Source organism: Uloborus diversus, chromosome 3, assembly GCF_026930045.1.
Source record: "Uloborus diversus isolate 005 chromosome 3, Udiv.v.3.1, whole genome shotgun sequence".
In the NCBI taxonomy this organism is placed as follows: Eukaryota; Metazoa; Arthropoda; class Arachnida; order Araneae; family Uloboridae; genus Uloborus; species Uloborus diversus.
In genome coordinates this window covers 514617-536908 of record NC_072733.1, presented here as the reverse complement: position 1 = coordinate 536908, position 22292 = coordinate 514617, and the positions used below count along the sequence as shown (strand labels likewise).

The following is a 22292-nucleotide window of genomic DNA, read 5'->3' as shown; positions in this document are numbered from 1 at the left end:
AACTAACCTATGATCGCTGCCTTTATTAAATTTACTAATAACTCCACAGTCTTGGATGGCATGCTTATGAATTACCAGATTATAATCAATCTCACTTGTTTTCCTTTTGGGGATCTCCAGGTCCATTTTCTGTGTGGCTTCTTCTTGAAAAATGAGTTTATTGCCATGTTCTAGAGTTCTTTGATTAGTTTATTTCACTTGGCATCGGATTACACTTACTATATTACGCGCTACATAGCCCATTGGAATCCGTCCTTAGCAATTGTACACCAGTGTATATTAGGGTGGCCCTTAGTTATAGGACATTTTTCGAAAGTTGAAATTTCATTCCTCTCACCCTCTTATCTTGTTCCAATGGACAAAAGAACAGCCTGTGCAAAATTTAAATCCCCTTAAGGACCCCCTAAAGGACATTTTTCGAAAGTTAAAATTTCATTCCTCTCACCCTCTTATCTTGTTCCAATGGACAAAAGAACAGCCTGTGCAAAATTTCCCTTCAATCGAACGATTTCTAGTGGTGCCTCAAATGCTTGAAATTCAATCAGTCCTAGAAATCCGGAATTTTTTTTAAAAAAATTGAATTTTTCTTTAACATCGCAACAATTTCTAGAGAATAAATACATTTTATTAGGACTAATAATTTCTATAGAATCAAAGCATGGTAGAATAAACCAAGGTTGAACATTATTTTTTCATAAGTGAGGATTTAGTATCAGTAGGGTAGTTTTTATGGTCTTCAGCAACGATGTGTGAAACAATTTTTTCCTCACTTTCATCTTCTGTGAGAATATTATTGTGTTTCTGAATTAATATTACACCTCTTTTTGCAGCATCTTTCACAAAAATTGTTTTGTCAAGTTTTTCATTCCTCTTATAATATCAAAATTCATCTTTTCAAGTTGAAGCCTTTGTTAAGGAAATCGGAACTGATAGAAAATCGGGTAAAGAAATAGTTTGTAACAGGTATTATTAAATATTTATCAACTTCTAGCATACTTTGAGTCATAATTCTCATAAAAGTGGTTGGAATAATACCTAATAAGGAAAGAGCCAGAGTTTCGTGGGCCAAATTTAAACTATGATTTGAAAATTTTTTGACAGTAACTTAACTCCTTCAGACCTGGTGTCCGGTATACCAGACATACACTTTAAACAGCTGCTAATCACTTAATAATTGATTTAATTAGTTTATTTTTTTGTAGTTGATTCTTTACATTCTACTTATAATAATCTGTGAAATAATTTTTCGTTTTGGGATTGACAACACTGACATATACAGTGGCTTCCAAAAGTCTTCGTACACCTACGACTTTCAACGAAATAGGCCCCAATCCATTGGTTAGAATTAAAATTTCGGAATGGATATTTAATTATAAGATCTATGATCAATTTTTAACAAAACTACATGAAAAGTTTTTAAAAAATATTAAAACTTAATTTTTTAAAAATCAAAAACCAAAAAGTGCCAGAAATTTTATCTCACAAAAGTCAACGTACACTTCATAAAATGTCTATATATTATTGAATAATCTATTTTTTGATTAAGTTATTAATTAGTAGAATATCATACAGTATTCATAACACCTTTTAAACGTTTGGGAATAGATTTCATTCTTTTTCTTTCTTTTGTTTTGCGTAATTTCTGAGTAAGTGTTAAATCACACTTCGAGTCTTACTGTTTCTAGCTCTATTTTCGTTTTAAAGCCCTATTTTCGTAATTTAGCCTCCAGATATTTCTAAATACGTTACATTAAGTTAAAATCTGGAGATTGAGGGGGTATTTTCTAAACTTTAGGACAATTTTCGAGGCACTAGACGCAAACGTTGAAAACCTTGTGCTTCTTATCGTTATCTTAATGAAAAACAAAGTTGTTTCCAATAACCAAATTTTTAGCTAAGAGTTTCAAAATTGGTTTTTAAAATATTTAAATGAACAGCATGATTCATTATTTCATCAAAAAATTACAAACTACCAATCTCCGATTATGTTTTGTCAACTTTGCCGGTTGGCCTTTTTTTACCATTTTTTTCGGGGGGGGGGGGGGGTCCGATTCCTTTCTTTAAAGCATTTTATCAAGCACTTTATTATACAAACAAATAAGTTAACTAATTTAGAGACATTTCAAACCAATTTACCACTACTGTGGGAAAAAAAAATTCAAACTTTGAATGGTGTTTGTGGGTTTTTACGAATACCAGCCATTTTACAGTAATAAGCACAATATTAAGGAATAAATAAACAAAAAATTAAAGCCAAATGACTCTTAAGGGTCAACACAATGCAAAAATATCAATAAAATGGCATATGATAATTTTAATCATGAATTTCTTCGAAAATATTTGAGTGTACGATGACTTTTGTGGCGTGTTATTTCTCTGTCTCTTCGTTTTCTGACCCATTTCAAAAAGAAGATCCGTCAATATTTTGAAAAAAAACCAATGGGTTGTATTTAGAATGACATATGAATGATGTGAAAAAATATTGAACTTCATATTCGAATTCAGTTTCGAGTTATATTGTTTTTTTTTTTTTTTTTTTTTTTTTTTTTAATTTCAAAGTGTACGAACACTTTTGGGAGTCACTGTATAAGGATTGAGAGATAGAGAGTGGCTAATTTTTCCAGCCATGGATTTTCATCTGAAAAGCGAGGTTTTTTTCCTGATTTTTTAAAAAATATATAATCTTTAATTAATCGTTTCAAACGCTTATATTATGTTTTATAATTGTTTGTAGAACATTTTATAATGAAGTTTGCTCGGTTTTTTATCGTTTTTGTATATAAAATATTGATTTCAAAAATATAAGTCTAGAATATTGGACGTGCCATAACTCTTTTAATTTTTCTTCTACAAACTCAAAATTTTGTTTATAAGATACCCTTTACCATAGTGCACTGCGTACCAAATATCAACATTTTTGGTCTAATCGTTGCCAGATATATATCTTTGTTGTCAAATTTTGTCCTGGTTCTCTGTCACTGACGTCAGAACCATCGTTGCTTGGGTTATTTGAAGCTAGAAGCTAAATCATAAGCTGTTGATGAGACATATTGTTGTTCCATTTCTTCATAAGTTCTTTTCTTTCGAACAACTTCTTTTCTTTTTTTTTCCTTCTCTTTTTGTGCTAGTTTTTTGTCAGCATCAACCATGGAGCCCGGGCGTCATTTTTCGCACTGAAGAATTCAGACTGCACACGCAATGTCAGAGAAATTATCCATAATTTCAAGTGTCCCCCCTCAAAAAGATCTTTTCTCCTACTTTTTTTAACCTTTTTCTTTTGCCAGAAAACAGAAATTCTTGAAGCAATGATGCTGCATTTCTTGCATTTTTGTCATTGTAAAAAGTAAATAAAAAACTCTTAAAACCTGCCTATTTGATGGTATTTTCTCTTCAACAATTTAATTGGAAACGCAATCGAGAAATCGATATAAAAATCTCTTCTTAACTTGCGTGAACAGCTATCGGTAGACGTTGGTGCTATGTTACAAGCCTAGAAAGATGCACATTTTGTAAAAATAGAGTTACCGCTCAAAGTGAAAGTTAATGTTAAAAGAAAATGTTATACTTAGTTAGAAACTAAATAAACGATACACATTTCAACGTTACAAATTAAGTTTATCTATTCACATGAAAAAAATATATGTTTTTTTGTAATATCAATAATACATTACCTTTCATAATCCTTTCATAAGTATTTTCTCACATTCACTCAGCAAAAGTAAATGCCATGTTACAGAAAACACTGCATGCTAATAAATAAAACTCAAAGTAAAGTATATTTTCAATTAATTTTAAATACACTCATAAATGTATGTCTTCTTACAAAAATAACTCGGCTAAAAACTGGCAGAGAAGCTTTTGGGAAATTGTGGTAGAAATGATTGCAAAAACATCATGAGTCGCGAGCGTCGTCTTGGTGAAAAAGCGTCCCCTCGTGAAAAGGAACCAGACGAAAAGCGGAAAAAATCGGTTTGAATAAAATAACTCTTGTGACAAGAAAAAGGCCATCAAAAATCCAGATCTGCTAGAAATTTGTTATTAAACTTGGAAAAAGATGAAAAAATGTCTTTTCGGTGAAAATTCTATAATTTCATGCTGTTTGAGGCACCATTTAAACTTTGTCAATTGAACTAATATTTCGCAAACATCATTTTTTTTTTTTTTTGTCCATTGGAATAAAATAAGGGGACGGGAGCTAATTTTTAACAAAGTTGAAAAATTAGGGCCTTATTTTTGAAGATGTAGATATTTTACGCGACGACCCCCCAATTTGTTCCATTACACAAATAAATGGTCCTTGCAAAATTTTTAGTGAATCCATGAATATTAACCCGTGCCCCTAGGGCCCCCCTTTTTGGGTTTCGAAGAAAAAATTGCAGCTTTTTACATTTTTATGTAAAAATATTCTTACGTTTTATATTTAAAGCAATATTGAACCTCAATAGATGCTGCTACTTCCAGACCGACCATTCTGTCACTTTCATTTTGTAAAAATTTTACATTTTACAGAGGGTTTATGTACACTAATGGCCTTGGGTCAGGCATACCGCTCTTCTGCGCAATAAATCAAGCGCTAGGGGAACATTTATTTCCACCAAGATGGAGACAAGGGATTTTAAAGGCCATTAATGAGCAGCCTAGGTCATTAATGAATGATCTTTGATAACAACAAATTGACTCCTCCAGGCTTTCAGGTTGTTGATTTACAAAATGTCCTGTGTATGTGTAATAGGTGTGACAAATAAGTTCGCTAGGTTTCAATGGTATAAATAAATGGAATAACAATTATATTTGAATTCCCTGCTCTTTAGTTACAAATGTACATAAATAATTAAGCAATTTTTTAATTTTTAAAATATAAATTTCAAAAAATCCTCGATTACTCTAACATAAAATATACTGCATTTTCCATATCTAAAACATAAATTTAAAACTAAAAAAGATCCAGATCGAAATAATGTAAAAATCTACTTCAAATTAATTTTCTTCTATTTCAGTACATAGTCCAGTATTATCATTTAATTCTTCTTGCGATTCACAAGATTTAGAAACCGAAATGGGTATCTATCCTAATATGTTGAACAACTGTTGATATCTGCTCGCCTTTCATCACTGTCAGACAAATGCCATATTAGAGATAAAGATGCTGTTCATTTATGAACAGCATATGTAGATGCAGTAAATTTAAATCCAAATGGTCTTATGATCAACATCTTATGATCGTACATCCCTTAATAGAGCAAGAGAAAATCTTCGAGAAGTAAAATCAAATTTCATGAATTTAAATTTAGATTTTGTAATTATTCACTGGGATACAAAGGTACTGTAACTGGAAAAACAACACCGATAGGCTTACCGTGATAGCTTTAGGTACAAATGTCAACAGCTACTCTGAATTACTGAGATAACTTCAGGTACTGGACAAGAAAGTCTACAGATGTATATGATTGCTCATTATTGCTAACTGTTCAAGCTGCAGTGTTTAAGCAAATGGCTTGCATTGCCAAGCGTATAAATTGTGCATGCAATTTTCAACTGAAGGCTGAAACCATACATTTGGATTGCCGTCATCATGCACTTGAAATCGTACTCCACAGTGTCTTTAAAAAAGTTCGTGTCTTTCTTAGTTCTGGACCAGATCTTCCATTATTTAAGCGCTTCAAAATTTGGGGGGGGGGGGGGATTGAAATCTCCATCATTTAGAACCTGTAACATTTCAATCAAGTACACATACCACTTAAATTCTAAAAGATGAAGTTGATGACATATTATTGTTCGTAAAAATTGGAATTGAGAAAGATCTTTCCATTTAATATTACAGAGCATTCTCAAAACTTGTAATACTATTTCCTGGTGAACTTCCTCCTAGAGGGATTTGTTTATGGCAAACTGGAGCTTATTCCTGAGCTAGATGGGGCGCAAAAGGAATTTATTGTTCAAAAAATTCATGTATTTAAAACAATTTAAATTGACCTTACATGAAGATAAAGCCCTTAAATGATGTTTTACAACGCTGTTTTGCAGTTAAATGCTGTATGAAAACACGGTTTTTCGCAACACACCCAATCGAGTCGCCTTTAAATAATATGATGTGTCTAAAAAAAACTAGAAACGCGCAAAAATGATGACAAACATGCAGCAGAAGCAGCGATTGAAAAATTCATGAATCACTTGTGATATTTAATGGATGAACTAGTAGTTTGTATTGGATGAAGGAATGAACTTTGAAGATGGGGAAAGACTACTCTAAAACAATGCTTGCTGATAAGAACGACGTGTCTTTTGACCGTATAAAAGAATTCCGATTTGGAATACTTTCTTAGTAAAGATCTTCCTCTTTATAGAATCAGTTAAAAGTCAATGAAACTGTTTGATAGATAACAAATGCCAAAATATTTTTTTCTACTTGATCTTTATTCATGACAAAATGAAGGAAGCTATTGTGAGGGGGGGGGGGGATTGCTCAAGGGCGGCTAAAAGGGGGGCTCGCTAAAGGGAGATCGCTCAACTGCTGAAAGTTGTAAATGATACAGCTGAAAGAGGAGCACAATTAATCGAAGAATTTTACAACCAATTTACCAAATATGAGTCACGAACGCAATTTATTTTAAAGCAGTCCAAGACTATCGGGGGGGGGGAGGGAATACATACGATCGAGATGCATTTAGAAAAGCATTAAAGTTTCTAAAGCATTATTTTATTCTTGCTAAACATAATATCATTAGATGATATAAAGTAACTAAATAGATCAATTTTATCGCCACTGCACTGTAAAACTATTTTGCAAACTTAGGAGAAACGATGCATTGGGTCTGAAGAAAAAACTCGACGATTCGTGAGAAAATTCTCAAAAGTGTTGAAGTTCAACGTCCTAGGGGCACGTGTTATTACTGACCGTTTGAGTTCCAATTTACGTAAATTTTTACACGCGTAATTTTTTTATCATAGTGTCCACTTACATCCCTTTGCTTCTCACTGCCTCATATGATGATTTACTCTAACTCTTGAATTGGGTGGCATTCGAAGAGCTTTTTGTATTCTCCAGCGGTTTCATTCCTGGAAAAATACTTCTTTCTAATGAAAGACTGTTTGTACTCTTCCCTGATCAATTCATCTTTTCTTTACTGTCTTTTCCTCTCCATTTACAATACAGCCGCATGCGAGTTAAGAAATAGTGCAATCTATTATATAGTTTGGAGCTATTCCAAAATTAAAAAAAAAAAAAAGCTTATAAAGTCTTATAAACAAAGATTCTTATTAACCGCAGGTGGATTCAAACTTTTTAAAAGGCATCATTTTAACAGATTTATTAATTACGTCATTATATCTTAGCCCCCACAAAGTTGTTTGCTTGTCCACTTCTGGTCGATTTTATGCTTTGAAATTTCTGTATAAATTTTAGCTTTTCCTTTACAGCGTTATTTTATTTTTCCATCAGCAATAATCTTCTCATCTCCGTCAGCTCGTTCATACTTTTAGTAGTTTTAATACTATTAGTTGTTTTTTCCTCATCTACATAGAAAGTTTGGCCTTCTACGCCTGTAGACCCAGGTTCTGACCAGGGGTGGCCAGTCGATGAATTTTCGAGATGCAGAAAATCATCAGCACCCATCACGTAAGATGATGCGGCATGTAAAAGATCCTTTGGGCATTCGTTTGGCTTTGAATTTCCTCCAAAAAATGAAGTTCCTAGTGCAATTTCACATAAAAGAGAGCCTAGGTGCCTCCATCTAGTAGAAATTGGGAGTCCAAATTATTCGTGCCATTGACATCCGCGCCTTAATGGCGGCACGTGAAAGACTGGATGCCGTATCGGGGGATCGCACTAGGACTGCTAAAAGGCTAAATAGCATGAATATATATATATAATATATATATATATATATATATATATATATATATATATATATATATATATATATATGTTATTTGTTTAAACTATTTTAGTAATGATGTTATTATAATAAAAAGTGAACATTAATTTGTTCTTTTATGTTTATCATCTATAAGGTAATTCTATTACAATTAATTGTACTATGAAGTAAATAAAGTAATAGTCTTTTAACACAACTCTAAGCATACTTGACTACACCTTTCCTTAAGTTGTTAGTATGCACCTTAAATGCAATAATTTATCAATTTTAGAATCTTTTGCGCTACCTCAAATTGAAAGCTTTTGACATGTTTACATTTTTTTCGTGTTTTTTAACTATTTTGTTACAGGATTTTCACTATAGCAGTTTCAAATATTATTGGCTGAGTACTGCGGGAAAAAATTGTAAAATGGCTTGATTTGTGAAAAAAAAAAAAAAAAAAGAAATTTCAAGTACTATGCGCTAGCTGGGAACTCATTTTTTTTTCTTTTGTTAATGTGCATTTTACTTACCTACCCTATAGGCAAGTTTTCCGCGGTATAGCGTTTTGAAAAAGGAAAAAAAAAAAGTTTTTTTCGACCCACCTTAATGGTCACTACCTAGAGGATTTTTGACGTTATGTTGATAGGGAAGAAAATCGGTGGCTTAAAAAACTGATCGCAAATGGAGGGCATCGCTACATATCACACATGATGTTTTTATTTCTGAAAAATTTCCATGATTTTTCAAGATGGCAACAAAAAAAAAAATTTTTTTCTCGCTTAATTACGTGTGTAAATTTTTATTCTGCTTACTTAAGGACTGACTGCGCTAAAATCGACCTTTTCGATGAAATATTCGTAATTGTTTTTATGATTTCATTTTGTAGTCTGATTCATTAGCTTTCAAAAAATGTCTTAGTTTTTACTCTACGTGAATTACAACCGGAGTTATAGCTGTATTATTACAGAGTCGTACACTGAACTCCAGACCGGAAGTTGCATTTAAACGCGTTTTCTGAAGAACGATATTTTTGAAGAAAGCTGTCTACTGTAACAATGATATCTCAAAACGTTATTCGAGTATTGATGTGAAATTTTCTGAGATAGTTCTCTGTAATATGCTTGATGTTTTCCTCTAAAATCTAAGCTGAATTTCATTATTAAGTAATATTTTCATGCGGATAAGTTCAAACAAAGGCGTTTATTTACGAAAAAATACCAGTATAGGAAATTTGTTCGGCTATATTTCAGTACTTTTTTTAAAAATAATAAAACTTTTAGAGCAAAACACACATTAATGTCATACAAATGCATTACTACAAGGGTTTTTGTGTGATTAGAACCAAATTTTGTCCATAGCTGTTAGCGTAAGACAAGTTTTTTCGCTATTTTTCTTTAAATTTGTCCTTTTTTTTTTTAAATAATATTTTAAAAGCTTGTTTTACATTTTTTTCATACTTTTGAAACATATGTAGTTAAAAAATAACATTTAAAAAACTGTCCAGGTTATTTTTTAAAAAAATGTCTTCGAACGCAGTCGGATACCTTAACTTTAAATATCCCATTTCATAATCCTATTCAACATGAAATTTCCTTTCATTTGATACCACACACAATTTAAAAAAATTTTTCGCTACAATATCTGTGTTTTCTTTTCGCATCTTCACTTCACTTTAAGTATCCCATATTATATTCCTTTACAGCATGAAATTTCCTTTCATTTGATACCACACATGATTTTTTTTTTAAATTTTTTTCATGGATTTTCAAGATGGTGGCCAAAAAACGCCTTTGTCCCAACAGTACGGATGTATATTTTTAGTATGTTCATTAGGAGTGGGTTACCTACCATTTATCACAAGAATCATTTCTGTTGCAATTTGTTTGACCCCCAAGGTGTTTTTTGACCTATTTCTACAGCACTTATTCGGCAGATAAGAAACGACTATAAACAGCCGCTGTAGTTACTTATATTTTTAGACGAACACGAAGGAAATAAAATTCAATCTCCTTTAGCTTGTGCTTTTCACCATCTCCTGTGAATAGCTAAAGCTAGTGATGGATTGAATACATTTATTTTGAGAAATTAAATAAATTCCGGGAGAATTGCAAGGAATGAAGGAAATTTGTGTATTTACTTCTAAACTATAAATTATTTTCAAATAAAAAAAGAACCGACTTCAAAAAGCAAAGAAAACTAAAAAGTAAAAACACATTTGGTTTAACTTACAAACGATTTCCTACCCAAACGTATAAATCAAATTTATTTCACAATTCCATGCACAAAAATCAACTAAACTAAGCAGCCAATCCTAAAATGAACACAGATTTTAATTACTACACGATGAATTATTTTAATACTTAATTAATTATATACGATCTCTTAATTTTTGATAACTATTTGAAGTCGGGGCCTCTTATAAACTACTACCTAACGTAACTGACAATCCACCAAATCCTGAGTTAAACACTAATTTAACAAAACGCGAAAGTCATTAAAACTAAACATACTCAATTACGTTAGGTAGTAGTTAATAGGAGGCGCCGACTTCAAATGGTTATTAAAATTTAAGAGATCGTATATAGTTAGTTAGGTATTAAAATACTTCATCGTATAGTAATTAAAATCAGGGTTTATTTTATAATTGGGTGTTTAGTTTAGTTGATTTTTGTACTGGAATTGTAAAATTAATTTGATTTATACGTTTGAGTAGGAAATCGTATATAAGTATGACCAATTATTTTTACTTTTTAGTTCGTCTTTGTTTTTTGAAGTCGGTTGTTTTTTTATTTGAAAATAGTTTATTTTTTTATTTTTAGTGATGTAAATATAAAATAAGTACGTAGGGTAGAGTATGTTGTACACTCCTTACGTACATCTCGAGTGAGAAAGCGGAAGTGAGAAAGAGGTCGAGTGAGAAAGCACAGGAGTCTGAAAACAGCTAAGATGAGCAAAATAGAGAGAGAAATAGAGAATAGCGTCTCGGGGGGAGCCTGAAAAAAGGCTTTTTCAAATGCGAAATTATTTACAGAGAAAATAATCTTCATCATCAGTTTGACTTTATCAAAGTATGCTTTCCGAAAAAAAATTCACGAGTCAGTAAAAACAACAGAAATCGCTTTAACTTTGAACCTAGAATTTGAAGAGTTGTCTTGATTTTTCAAGGATCCCATCTTCAGATATGACCTGATGACCACAGGATCACCTGGGAAGTATATTCCTTTTCGAAAGAGAGGAAAAAAAAGAATTTTCCAAATTGTTCTATGCGTGTTTGAGTTTACAGAGGGTATACATTCCGACGAGTTGAGAACGTCATTTTCGAAGTCGGTTAAAAAAAGAAAAAATCGTAATGCGCATAACATTTTATAAGATTGGCACTAAAAACTGATCTTTGTTCCTCTCCACAACTTTTTTGTGCGCTGATTTATTTAGAACCATTTAAATGCCAATGGTTTTCTTAATTATTTTATATTTACACAATAATTCGTATCACGTAACTCGAGAAAAAAGTCACATTTCAATTTACTTGGCCCCGTTATAGATCAACACCACACTAGAAACAGAGTATCTATTGTGATGTTGTATATATAAAGATCACAATACTACTAGAGCAATGATACTAAATGAATGTTCTGTTTGCTTCAGAGGAGTCTTTATTAAAAATTTCCGATATGACTGCTAATGATTCATGCAGGGGAAATATTTGGGGTGGGGGTACTCCCCCAAAGCAAGAGCCCTCTAAAAAGGAAAAATATCCCTCAAAAACCCCCATACACCCCCTTCCGTCTAGGGGAAACCCCTGTTTAATATTAATGTTCTATGGTAATTTCACTGAGGGTGTGTACACTGAGGGTGTATGATACTTCACTGTTTTACTAACACTGAGAAAAGAAAGTACCTTTGTTTTTATGGCGCTTTCTTTAACGATGGATTTTATATTTAATCGTTTAATATTGAAATTAAATGAAGTTTATTAATTTTTGCCCATAACTTTGTTTCTAAAAAACAAATATGTAGAAGCAAAGGTTTGGGACCTAAGTTAGATTACTCCTATCCATTAAACAAAAAAAAACCGTAAAAATCGTTTTACTAAGTGAGATCCTATGAATTTACAAACAACAAAGCGCGAGTAAGAAATTTGAAAAGTTCCCTCAATTTCTCCAGGATCTCTCATACACGGACTTGAAGACCATTAGACGACCGGGAGAAGTATAGGGGATACTGGGGATACTTGATCCCTAAGGATACAATATCCCATAACCAAAAATGTACCAAAATCAATAAGTAGAGATTTGAAACCTGACAATTATATTAAAGTTATACTTGTGCATAAAAACTGGCAACATTTTTATTCCAGATATTTTGTTTTAGCTCAGGAAATGAGCGTATGAATGTATTTTTTTTTAGGAAAGCATTCCGAAGTTTACATTATCCGTTAAGTATACCTTTAAAAAAAATCCGAAGTGTAATGTTAAAGAATAGACAGTCTTTAATAATTGAGACATATTTTTAGTAAATTGCCACATATTGTTAATAATAGAACAAGTATATCTGTAAAAATCGCATATTAGGGATACTTGATCCCTCCGTTTAGAGGGATACATGATCCCAGGGATCAAGTATCCATACGACAATCTAAACACAATGAAAACAACATCAATTTGGTTTATTTAGTTGACATTCACTTTAAACATTCTAACCCATGTTAACATAATAAAATTTATCATAGTTTGAGTGATAGATTTAAACAATCACTATACAGTAAATATGATAAACAATTGAAGTATCAGTTCGCACTTGTAACCAGCATAACACCTCAAACATCTAAACATGAACTTTACTGATAAATTATGTTCTGATCAGCCAAATAAGCTTGAAAACGTTGAAATAGATGTCAAAACATTGTTTGAAAGAAAAAAATGGATTTTGCTATGGTTAGATATACAAAAAAAAAATGAGTTGCCCATTATGTAGACCCATTAGCGGATATAATGCAAAGTTTGATTTCTAGAGTTTGAAGTAAGTTTTCTGAAGCGAAAACGTAATGTGCTTAATCAATCAATTTTTCCTTAAAAATTGACAAAATGGGTAAAACTGCACACATCCAGTTGGGTTGAGAGGAACTTTAAGAACTACAATAAACGAATTTCTTGAATTTGACTTTTCAGGTTTTAAAAACATATAAGCTAGACTTTCTTTTTTATAAGTACATTGATACTTACAGTTTTCTTCCCTCTTTTTAAAAAAGCATCACAAGTTCATTAAAGTTGTGTACATTTTTTTTAATGTCTAGTGAAATTTGAAACTATTTTATTTTTTATTCACATTATTATAATACAGTAAAACCTGTAAAGTTGACCACCTTTGTAAGTTGACCACCTGTCTATGTTGACCGCTTTTGTCAGGAACGAAATTAGTCCTATCTTGTATAATGAAGGAAAACCTCTGTAACTTGACCACCTGTCTATCTAGACCACCTGTCTATCTTGACCACTAATGTACCCCAAATTTGGTTTGGAGTATAGTAAAAAACCCTTGGTAAGTTGACCACATGGTTTATTTTTTAAAACTTAATTTAGCAAATTATTTTATTTTATCATTATTTTTTTATATCTTTTCAAGAATATTTTTGCTGCCAGACCAGCATTTTACCAACTAAATAAAACAGCAGTATAACTAAACCTCCTTGTAAGTTTAACCACATTGGAAAACTACTAAGAACACTTTTATACTCCAAACTTGTTTTTCTTTTGTTGTTTTATTTGAGATTACCTTTTTACTCTCTGTTCAATGAAAACATGTGTCAGTAGAAAAGTACAAAGTATTTTTTTCCAGTTGCAATATTTTGTGGCAACACTGGAATTGTGTAAGAGTAAAAGTTACTTGCATTGCAGTATTTCTGGTGCAAGGGATTAAGAAATAGGACATTTTCATTTTCAACTGCCTTTTAGAACTATGAGAGTCCAGCTTCTTGCTCTTTGTGTTATAGTTTTAAATACATGGAGTTCCACATAGTTAAAATGGATTCAAAAAGAAAGTTAGTTGAACTTGAGATTGGTAAAAAGTATGAAATATTAAACTTAATTGAAAAGGGAGAAATCCAGAGAAAATTACTGACACATATGGAATTTCCAAAACTAGTGTCTAATAAGTGCGCCAAACTTCAATACGGAGTTTTTTTTTTTTTTTTGAAAAGTAGATCATCATGGTTATAAATGTGTTAAATGTATATAAGAAAAAAAAATAAGCGAAAAATGTGTTATTTTTGATTAGCTATGAATTTTTAGGAACTATTTATATCAAATAACTTCTTATAAACAATGATTTTTTTTTTTTTTTTTTGATCAATTTACTGAAATTTTAAATTTACATGACACATTATACGTTATTCTTAGAAAATAACCTCTTTAAATATTTGAATAAAATTTTAAATTATTGTTTCAAAGTAATGTCAAACAATGAAAGTGAGTTGAACGGAAATAATAAGTGTCAATTAGTCAAAAAATGAATATATGGTGCAAGAAATGGCAAAAACAAAAAAAAAAAAATCATTACCCCCTTTATAAGTTGACCACCTGTCTAAGTTGACCACCAAAGTACTGCACCGCAAGTGGTCAACTTACACAGGTTTCACTATAATAAAGAAAGTTAGAAATAGTGTTATTTTTTAGAAATATTATGTAGAAAACTAAAATCCATAAATAATTTATCGATCTAATGAAAAGTCTATGTATTTTCTCAGTGAGTTCAAATATCCCCCATGAAGGGAGCATGTATCCCTTAATGTAGGGATACATGATTTTTTTATATATGATTTTTTTTAAAATTATTTTACCAAAGCTATCTGTTTAATTTCAACTAAAAAAATACTGTCAGATGGAGAAAAAAATTACATTTGTTCACGTACTTAAAAAAAAAAAAAAAAAAAAAAAAAAAACTGATAATTTGCAGCAGAGAAAAAAATTGAAAACTGAAGTGGGGATCAAGTATCCCCAGTCTCCCTTACCGTTTCAAACAGAAAAAGAATTTTCCTAATCGTTCCAGGCGTCTTCTAATAATCGGGGAGCATAGTACATAAAAAAGTTCCAACGAAGTCTGTTAATTACTTTTGCCATAGCTGTAAATTAAACTGACGGCGTCATGAAATATTAAATCTAGAAAACTTATCAAGCTTCACAAATCGGACACCAGTTACGATATATTTATAAAGAATATGAATTTAATCGTCGGCGGGGGGGGGGGGATTATTGTCTTCAATTTCCCTTGAATTGAACACTAAATATATTTCAAAACTGAAATATTTATTTTAAAAAAAAACTTTTATGACTAAATGAAGTTATTATTAGCAAAAAAAATTTATATTAAATTAATTAATTCAACTAATTTCGTCGCAAAATACATTTAATTTACTGATTTGCTACATAAGTAATAAATACATTAGTAAGACTATAATTAAAATTAACAGGCGGAAAATCAAACATTCCGATGCGTGAGAATTAAATATTGTTCAAGACAAGATTCTCCCTCCCCTTCGTCCCTCTAAAAAATACTCTGCTCACGCCAAAACCACGTGACCCGTGACGTGTCGCGCAACTGACGAAAGCTGATCTACATAGCCACAATGTACGAAATTTAAAGTTTCTTAGATTTCTCCGAGACCCCTCATCAGATCCAGACAAAATCAACATGGGACCATCTGAAAAGTGTACCCTTCCAAACATTAAAAAAAAAAAAAATGAAAAAAAAAAATTCATACCGACCCAGTATTCTTGGAGAAATACGAAAATATACCTAAAAAGCCGCAAGACGAAATCATAACCTTCTTTTTTGAAGTTGGTTAATAAAAAAAGACTTTTAGAGGGCTCCATTAGGCTTCTAAAACGCCATCATAGGATTTTATGTTCTTAAAGGTCTTAAAGATCTTCACTTTCATGAGGTAGTAAATGAAATTATTTCTCAAGTAAAAATATAAAAAGTTGTTAGAATTGTGAGTGCCTTACTGAAAAATGTGTGAATTAAACATTTTTTGATGAAACATTTGAAGAAACATATAGCGTGTCAAAGATTAATAATTATACTTAGTAAAGGGGTTGAATTCACACACTAAGAACCGCCAACTTTGAACGAAAACACGCAGCTGCCAAGAGTAATACAGTTATCCTTTTAATCTGCCAAGTTTGGCATGTTTAACAAAATCAGTTGTCCAGAATATATTGTTATGACAATTGACAAACATACTATTGAACCCGCACCCGCGAGACTAAAAGTATGTAGTTAGAGCGTTGCGAACGAGAGCGCCAAGTTCAAATCGAGGCCAGTCGCTCCTGGAGGTTGGCGAACGGTAGAGAGCAAGATGACACTAGCCCTCTAGTAATACAACAAATTTTTATTTTGTGGCTAAGCAGTTCGAGTACTTAATTGATTACTCTAAAGCTGTTTTATTTCTTCTCCCTTCCCCTTTGCGACTCGGGTTATAATTGAAATTAAAAAATTATCTTTTACCAATTACAAATCCAATAGGAATAGAAACAGGGAGTGAGGCTAGTGAAGTAGTGATAGAATAAAATTAATCTTTCACTTCTATGCTAAGGACAACCCTAGTATTTATTTATTTATATAAGGGGTGACTTGGTGCCGGATCTGCGTTATGGTATTGTACTATTTCAGAAATAATTTCTCATTCCAGATAAAAAATATTCACGTCTCATGACTCAGTTACCTCTCGTTAATGTTCCGAGACTACAAAATTTAAGAATTCATCACTTATATATATATTAGGGTAGTCCTTATTTTTGAAGTTGCAGATATTTTAAGCGACGCCCCCTCAATTTGTTCCATTGTACAAATAAATGATCCTTGCAAAATTTAAAGTCAATCCATGAATATTAACACGTGCCCCTAGAGCCCCCTTTTTTGAGTCTCGAAGAAAAAATTGCGGATTTTCTTATTTTTATGTAAAAATATTTTAACATTTATTATTTAAAGTAATTTTGAACCTCAATAGGTGCTGCTACTTCCAGATCGTCCATTCTCTCACTTTCATTCTGTGAAATTTAGCATGTTGCAGAGAATAAAATGTACACCAATGGCCTTGGGGTCAAGCGTACCGCTCTTCTGCGCTTGTGCCAACCAAGCGGCAGGCGAACGTTTCTTCCCATAAAGATGGATACAAGGGATTCTATAGTCCATTAATGAATGACCTAGGCCATTAATGAACGATCTTTGACAACAACAAATTGCCTCCTCCAGGCATTGGGGATGTTGATTTACAAAATTCCCTGTATATGTAATTGGTGTGTCAAATAGAGTCGCAAGGTTTCAATGCTTTAAATATAAGTAATTGCAATTATATTTTAATTCGCTGTTCTTTAGTTATAAACATACTTAAATGCTTATGCAATTTTTAATTTTTAAAATATCAATTTTGAAAAATCTTCGATTACTGCTAACATAAAATTATACTGTATTTTCCATAGCTAAAATATAAAAAAAAAATATCCAGATCGGAACAATGTAGAAATCTATACTTTAAATTAATTTTCTTCTATTTCAGTACATAGTCCTTTATTATCATCAAATTTTTGCGATTCACAAGATTTAAAAACCGAAATGTGTATCTATCCTAACCTGTTGAACTTTTGTTTTCTACAGCTGGTCTACCACAATGCAAAAAAGCTTGAAAACTATTGATATCTGTTCGCCTTCCATCACTGTTAGACAAATGCCATATTAGAGATAAAGATGCTGTTCATTTATTAACAGCCTATGTAGATGCAGTAAATTTAAATCCAAACGACCTTCATATCAATCGTATATTCCTTAAGAAAGCAAGAAAAAATCTTAGAGAGGTAAAATTAAATTTCATTAATTGAAATTTAGATTTTGTAGTTATTCACTGGGATACAAAGCTATATCCAGATGTAACTGGAAAAAGAACGCCGACAGGATTACCGTGATAGCTTCAGGTTCTAACATAGAACAGCTACTCGGAATTCCTTAGATATTTCTTCAGTTGTATATGATATCTTAGATGATAGCTCTTTAATGTTAACTGTTATAGCTGTAGGGTTTGATACAACGACTTGCAATACAAACCATATAAATTGTGCATGCAATTGTTTAAAACAAAAACTGAACGGTGATATATTACATTTGGATTGCCATCATCATGCACTTAAAATCGTACTGCAGAGTGTGTCCTTAAAGAAGTTCTTGCCTTTCTTAGTTCTAGAACAGATATTCAATTATTTAAGCGCTTCAAAATTTTGTGGAAAGATCTCCATCATTCAGAACTTATAACATTTCATTCAAGTACACATACCACTTAAATTCTAAAAGACGAAGTGGTTGACATATTATTTTTCGTTAAAGGGGAATTGAGAAAGATTACAGATAATTCTCATAACTTGTAATAATATTTCCTGGTGAATTTCCTCCTACAGAGATATGTTTTCGGCAACCTGGAGCTTATCCCTGAGCCACATGGGTGGCAAAAGGAATGTTTGTTTGAAATTTTTTATATTTAGGAAACAATTTAAATTGACCTTACATGAAAAGAAAGCCCTTCAATGCTGTTTTACAAAGCTATTTTACAATTAAATGCTGTATGAAGATATGGTTTTTCGAAGCAACCCAATCGAGGCTCCTTTAAATAATATAATATGTCTAAAAAACTAGCAGCGTACAAAATGAGGACAAACATGCAGCAGAAGCAGTGATTGGAAAATTCATAACTCACTTATGGTATTTAGGGAATAAACTAGTAGCTTTAACGGTAGTGGATGAAGGAATTAACTTTGAAGATAGGAAAAGACTGGTCCAAAAAATGCTTGTGATAAGGAAGACGTGTCTGATGACTGTTTAACAAATTTCAGATAACAGTAGATGATTTAGAATACTTCCTTAGTAAAGATCTTCCTCTTTATAGAATCAATTACGAGTCAAAAAAATTGTTTGATAAGTTGCAAATACTAAAAGATTTTTTCCTATTTGATCCTGACTCACGGCAAAATGTTTAAGCTATTTAAAGGGAAGAGAGATTGTTAAAATACTGAAAACTGTGAATGATACAACTGAAAGAGGAGCACAATATTAATCGAAGAATTTCACAACTAATTTACCAAATATGAGTCACAAAGCAATTTATTTTACAGACCGTCCAAGACTATCGGAAAAAAATAAACACTATCGAGATACATTGAGAAAAGAGCACGATTAAGAAAAGTTTCTGAAGCATTATTTCTTTCTTATTCAAGCAAAATCTTTAGATGATATAAAGTAATTAAAAAGGTTAGTTTTGGTGCTACCTCACTGTAAAAATATTTTGCAAACCTAGGAGAAACGAAGTACTGGGTCTCAAGTAAAAACTCGGAAGATTTGTGAGAAAATTATCAAAAGTGTTAAAGTTCAACGGCCTAGGGGCACGTGTTATTATTGACTGATCGAGTTCAAATTTTGCACAGGTTGCTTTTTATTATAGTGTCACAAAACTAGGGGGCGTCACTTGTTGAATTCCGAAAAAAAAATTTTCCCATATAAATAAGGACCACCCTAAGATATATATATATATATATATATATATATATATATATATATATATATATATATATATATATATATATATATATATATATATATATAACCAAAATAATAAAGGAATCTTACTTAATATCGTCGCTAAAAAGAGGAATGGGCGCATCTCGCTTTTAATCATTTTTCAGGAAACCGATTTGAAGATTTCTAGTTTTATGTATCGCTTGGGAACCGCCACCAGTGTAAGGGACTTTTTTCTTATTTATTGTAGAGATACGCCCATTGGTCATCTTTTAAAATTGACTTTGGACATTTCTGTGGTGGTCATAACTCACTTTTCGATTTTTTGAGATACGCCTGTTCGTCTTTTTAGCGACGATATAATACTCGTAAATAAAGTAGATTTGAGTTTAATGTTAAAAAAAAACCCTACATTTTCGTTTGTTAATAATATATTGCTTCAGTAAATGCTTAAATCTATTGGTTTTAAGCTGAAGTTAAAATTTAAATGCTAACGTATATTTAATGCATTCCTTATAGCGGATGTCATTTCACTTAAAACAACTTAAGAATTTTACTGACAGATATTTTTCTAAACAAATATTTGTGTTTCTGTATTTTATGTTCCGTGTTCAATGTATACTGTTTGTGTTGCTGCCATGCTGTGTTTGTTTTTGTATACGTCCATTAAATACTGTGTTGAAGTTTGCATGGTGCAGTGCAGCCTCTTTAAATAAGATAGCTTTTCACAAAGGTGCATAAACGTGTTTCTAGTGTTTAAATCTTTAGTCATTAATTTCTTTGCACTGCATGGATGATTATTTTCTGTTTCCTTTTGAAGAAAGCATTAGCAGAGGCCAGACCTTCATTCGTTTCTTAAAGCACAAGAGTTTATTAATTTAGTAAAACTTCCATGTGTATCTCTTCATATTCATGTTTATTTTGTGGTGTAGTTAAACAGTAGGGGATTTAAAAAGAGATTTTGTACTGTGTACATATTTGTAATACACGTTTATAGTATTAAATGTATTAAATTGGTAGTTTAATGGAAACTCTTCACATAATCTATACTAGTTGCATTTTGAATTCGAAATCATAGTGTCAAGAAAGACTGGCAAAAATCGAAAATTGTATATAAGGAAACAAGATTTCCTATTGCCCACGATACATCTTGTATAAAACTATCTCGTGGGCAAAATTGATTTCCAAAAAAGACTATTCAAAAGTATTTCTTCAACTGGACATTTCGTTTTAACTTATTGATCATGGCGCTCAATGCGTAAAAATGTTTTTTTCCCCAATGATTCTTCCTTAACAACAACATTTCGTTAACCTAAAATACTTAATTATGCAGAACGTTGAAAGTATTTCTTGTACGAGGAAAAATTTAAGAACTTTAGCACTAAACCATCGGGCACGTTTTCAGGTACTTCTACACAAATGATTAATGTCTGTCAAAAACCGATTAGTGCTTTGAAACAGAGTCCAATATTTTTTCTTAATAATCTCAAAAAGAAAAGCTGCTATCAACTGCATAACAGCGAAGGTAACATGCTATAGAATTACAAGATGTATTCAACAATTTAGCAAATTTTTTTTTTTCTTTTACTGCTTTGTTAGCATAAAAACAGTTTTACTGTTGACTGGGATTTAAAACAAAAGTCTTGAAAGTAACTAAAATCTTAGGTTTTAAGTTTTTCGTTGCTTTTTTTTTTATCCTTCCTGTTACAATGAAATGCAAGAAAAATAAAAAATAAAACAAAATAAAATGAAAACATTTTTCTTACTTTTTTTAGGGTAGAAAACTCAATAAAGAGTTTGCTTTAACACGTTTTCTTCTCTGCCTGTTTATCATTTGATGAATTCAAATTAAAAATCAAAGGGTTGAGTTCGAAATTTATAGAAAATGAACCAAATAACATGTCTTTCTTTTTACGAATTTTTGTGTTCTTGCCAGTGCAAATCATTTGAATAGGAAACATATTATACTATTTTAATGTTTTAAATTCTTATAAAGCTTTTCTTTAAGCAATTTTGTATTATATTAATTAATAAGGAAACTCTTCTTTACTGGATTTATTTTCACCTCTAATGTGTTTTCCTGACATTTCTAGCCGAGTTTCGGTAATCCGGGGACGAGTGGTCAGTCGTGAAGGCAACGGATTGATTGGCATTCGAGTCAGCGTTGCCACTGACCCTCAATTTGGATTTACGCTTACAAGAAGTGACGGATGGTAAGTACTCTTATTCCCATACTTAGTTCCTTTGAAAAAATTCAAATTTTTACTTTTCAACGAATTAAATATGCAGATGAAATTTATAAGGTAGGCGGTAATTGGCTCATGCACTCATTTACCAGTGTAATGCCTCTGGGTTGCTTCCGTTCTTTCAACCCCTAATGACTTCTTCTCTAAGACACGGTTATCACTTGGCTCATAGTCATTTATTTTGAAGCAAGTTATGATTTAAAAATTAACTGCTACTGGTTATTCAGAAAGCAAAAGAACCGACAAATAAGCTTATTCATTGAGATATAAATTAATCCAATTTATTTTCATTTCTAATTTTTAAATAGGAATCGTTTGAAAAACAGTTTATCTACTATCAATGAATTCGCACGTTCTTTCTCTCTGTATCTCAAATCAAGTTTAATTTTTGCGTTATTTATTGATAGATATCTTAGGGTGCCCAGTCTTTTTATGCGGATTTGACTTACGAGTGTAAAATGTTCAAAATGAGCAGTGAACTGAAATAAACGCATGTAATCCATAAAATTACATGCAGCTTAAAAAATAGCAATAAAGTGATGTTTTTTCGAGATTAGCTTTATTAGAATTATAAACAATGGTCTATAAAGGATCACAGCGTGGTTCGATGATCTGCACCCATATGAAATCTATAATG

General features: G+C 31.6%; 1 protein-coding gene across 1 annotated transcript in view; it reads left to right on the top strand.

Moving 5' to 3' along the window:
* The first annotated feature begins 21479 nt into the window (after positions 1-21479).
* LOC129218177 (teneurin-m-like) overlaps positions 21480-22292 on the top strand; it is a 116889-nt gene continuing 116076 nt past the window's right edge. Inside the window, exon 1 of the mRNA XM_054852395.1 lies at positions 21480-21622. Coding sequence (XP_054708370.1) covers positions 21480-21622 — 143 coding nt within the window. The remainder of the gene's footprint in view (positions 21623-22292) is intronic.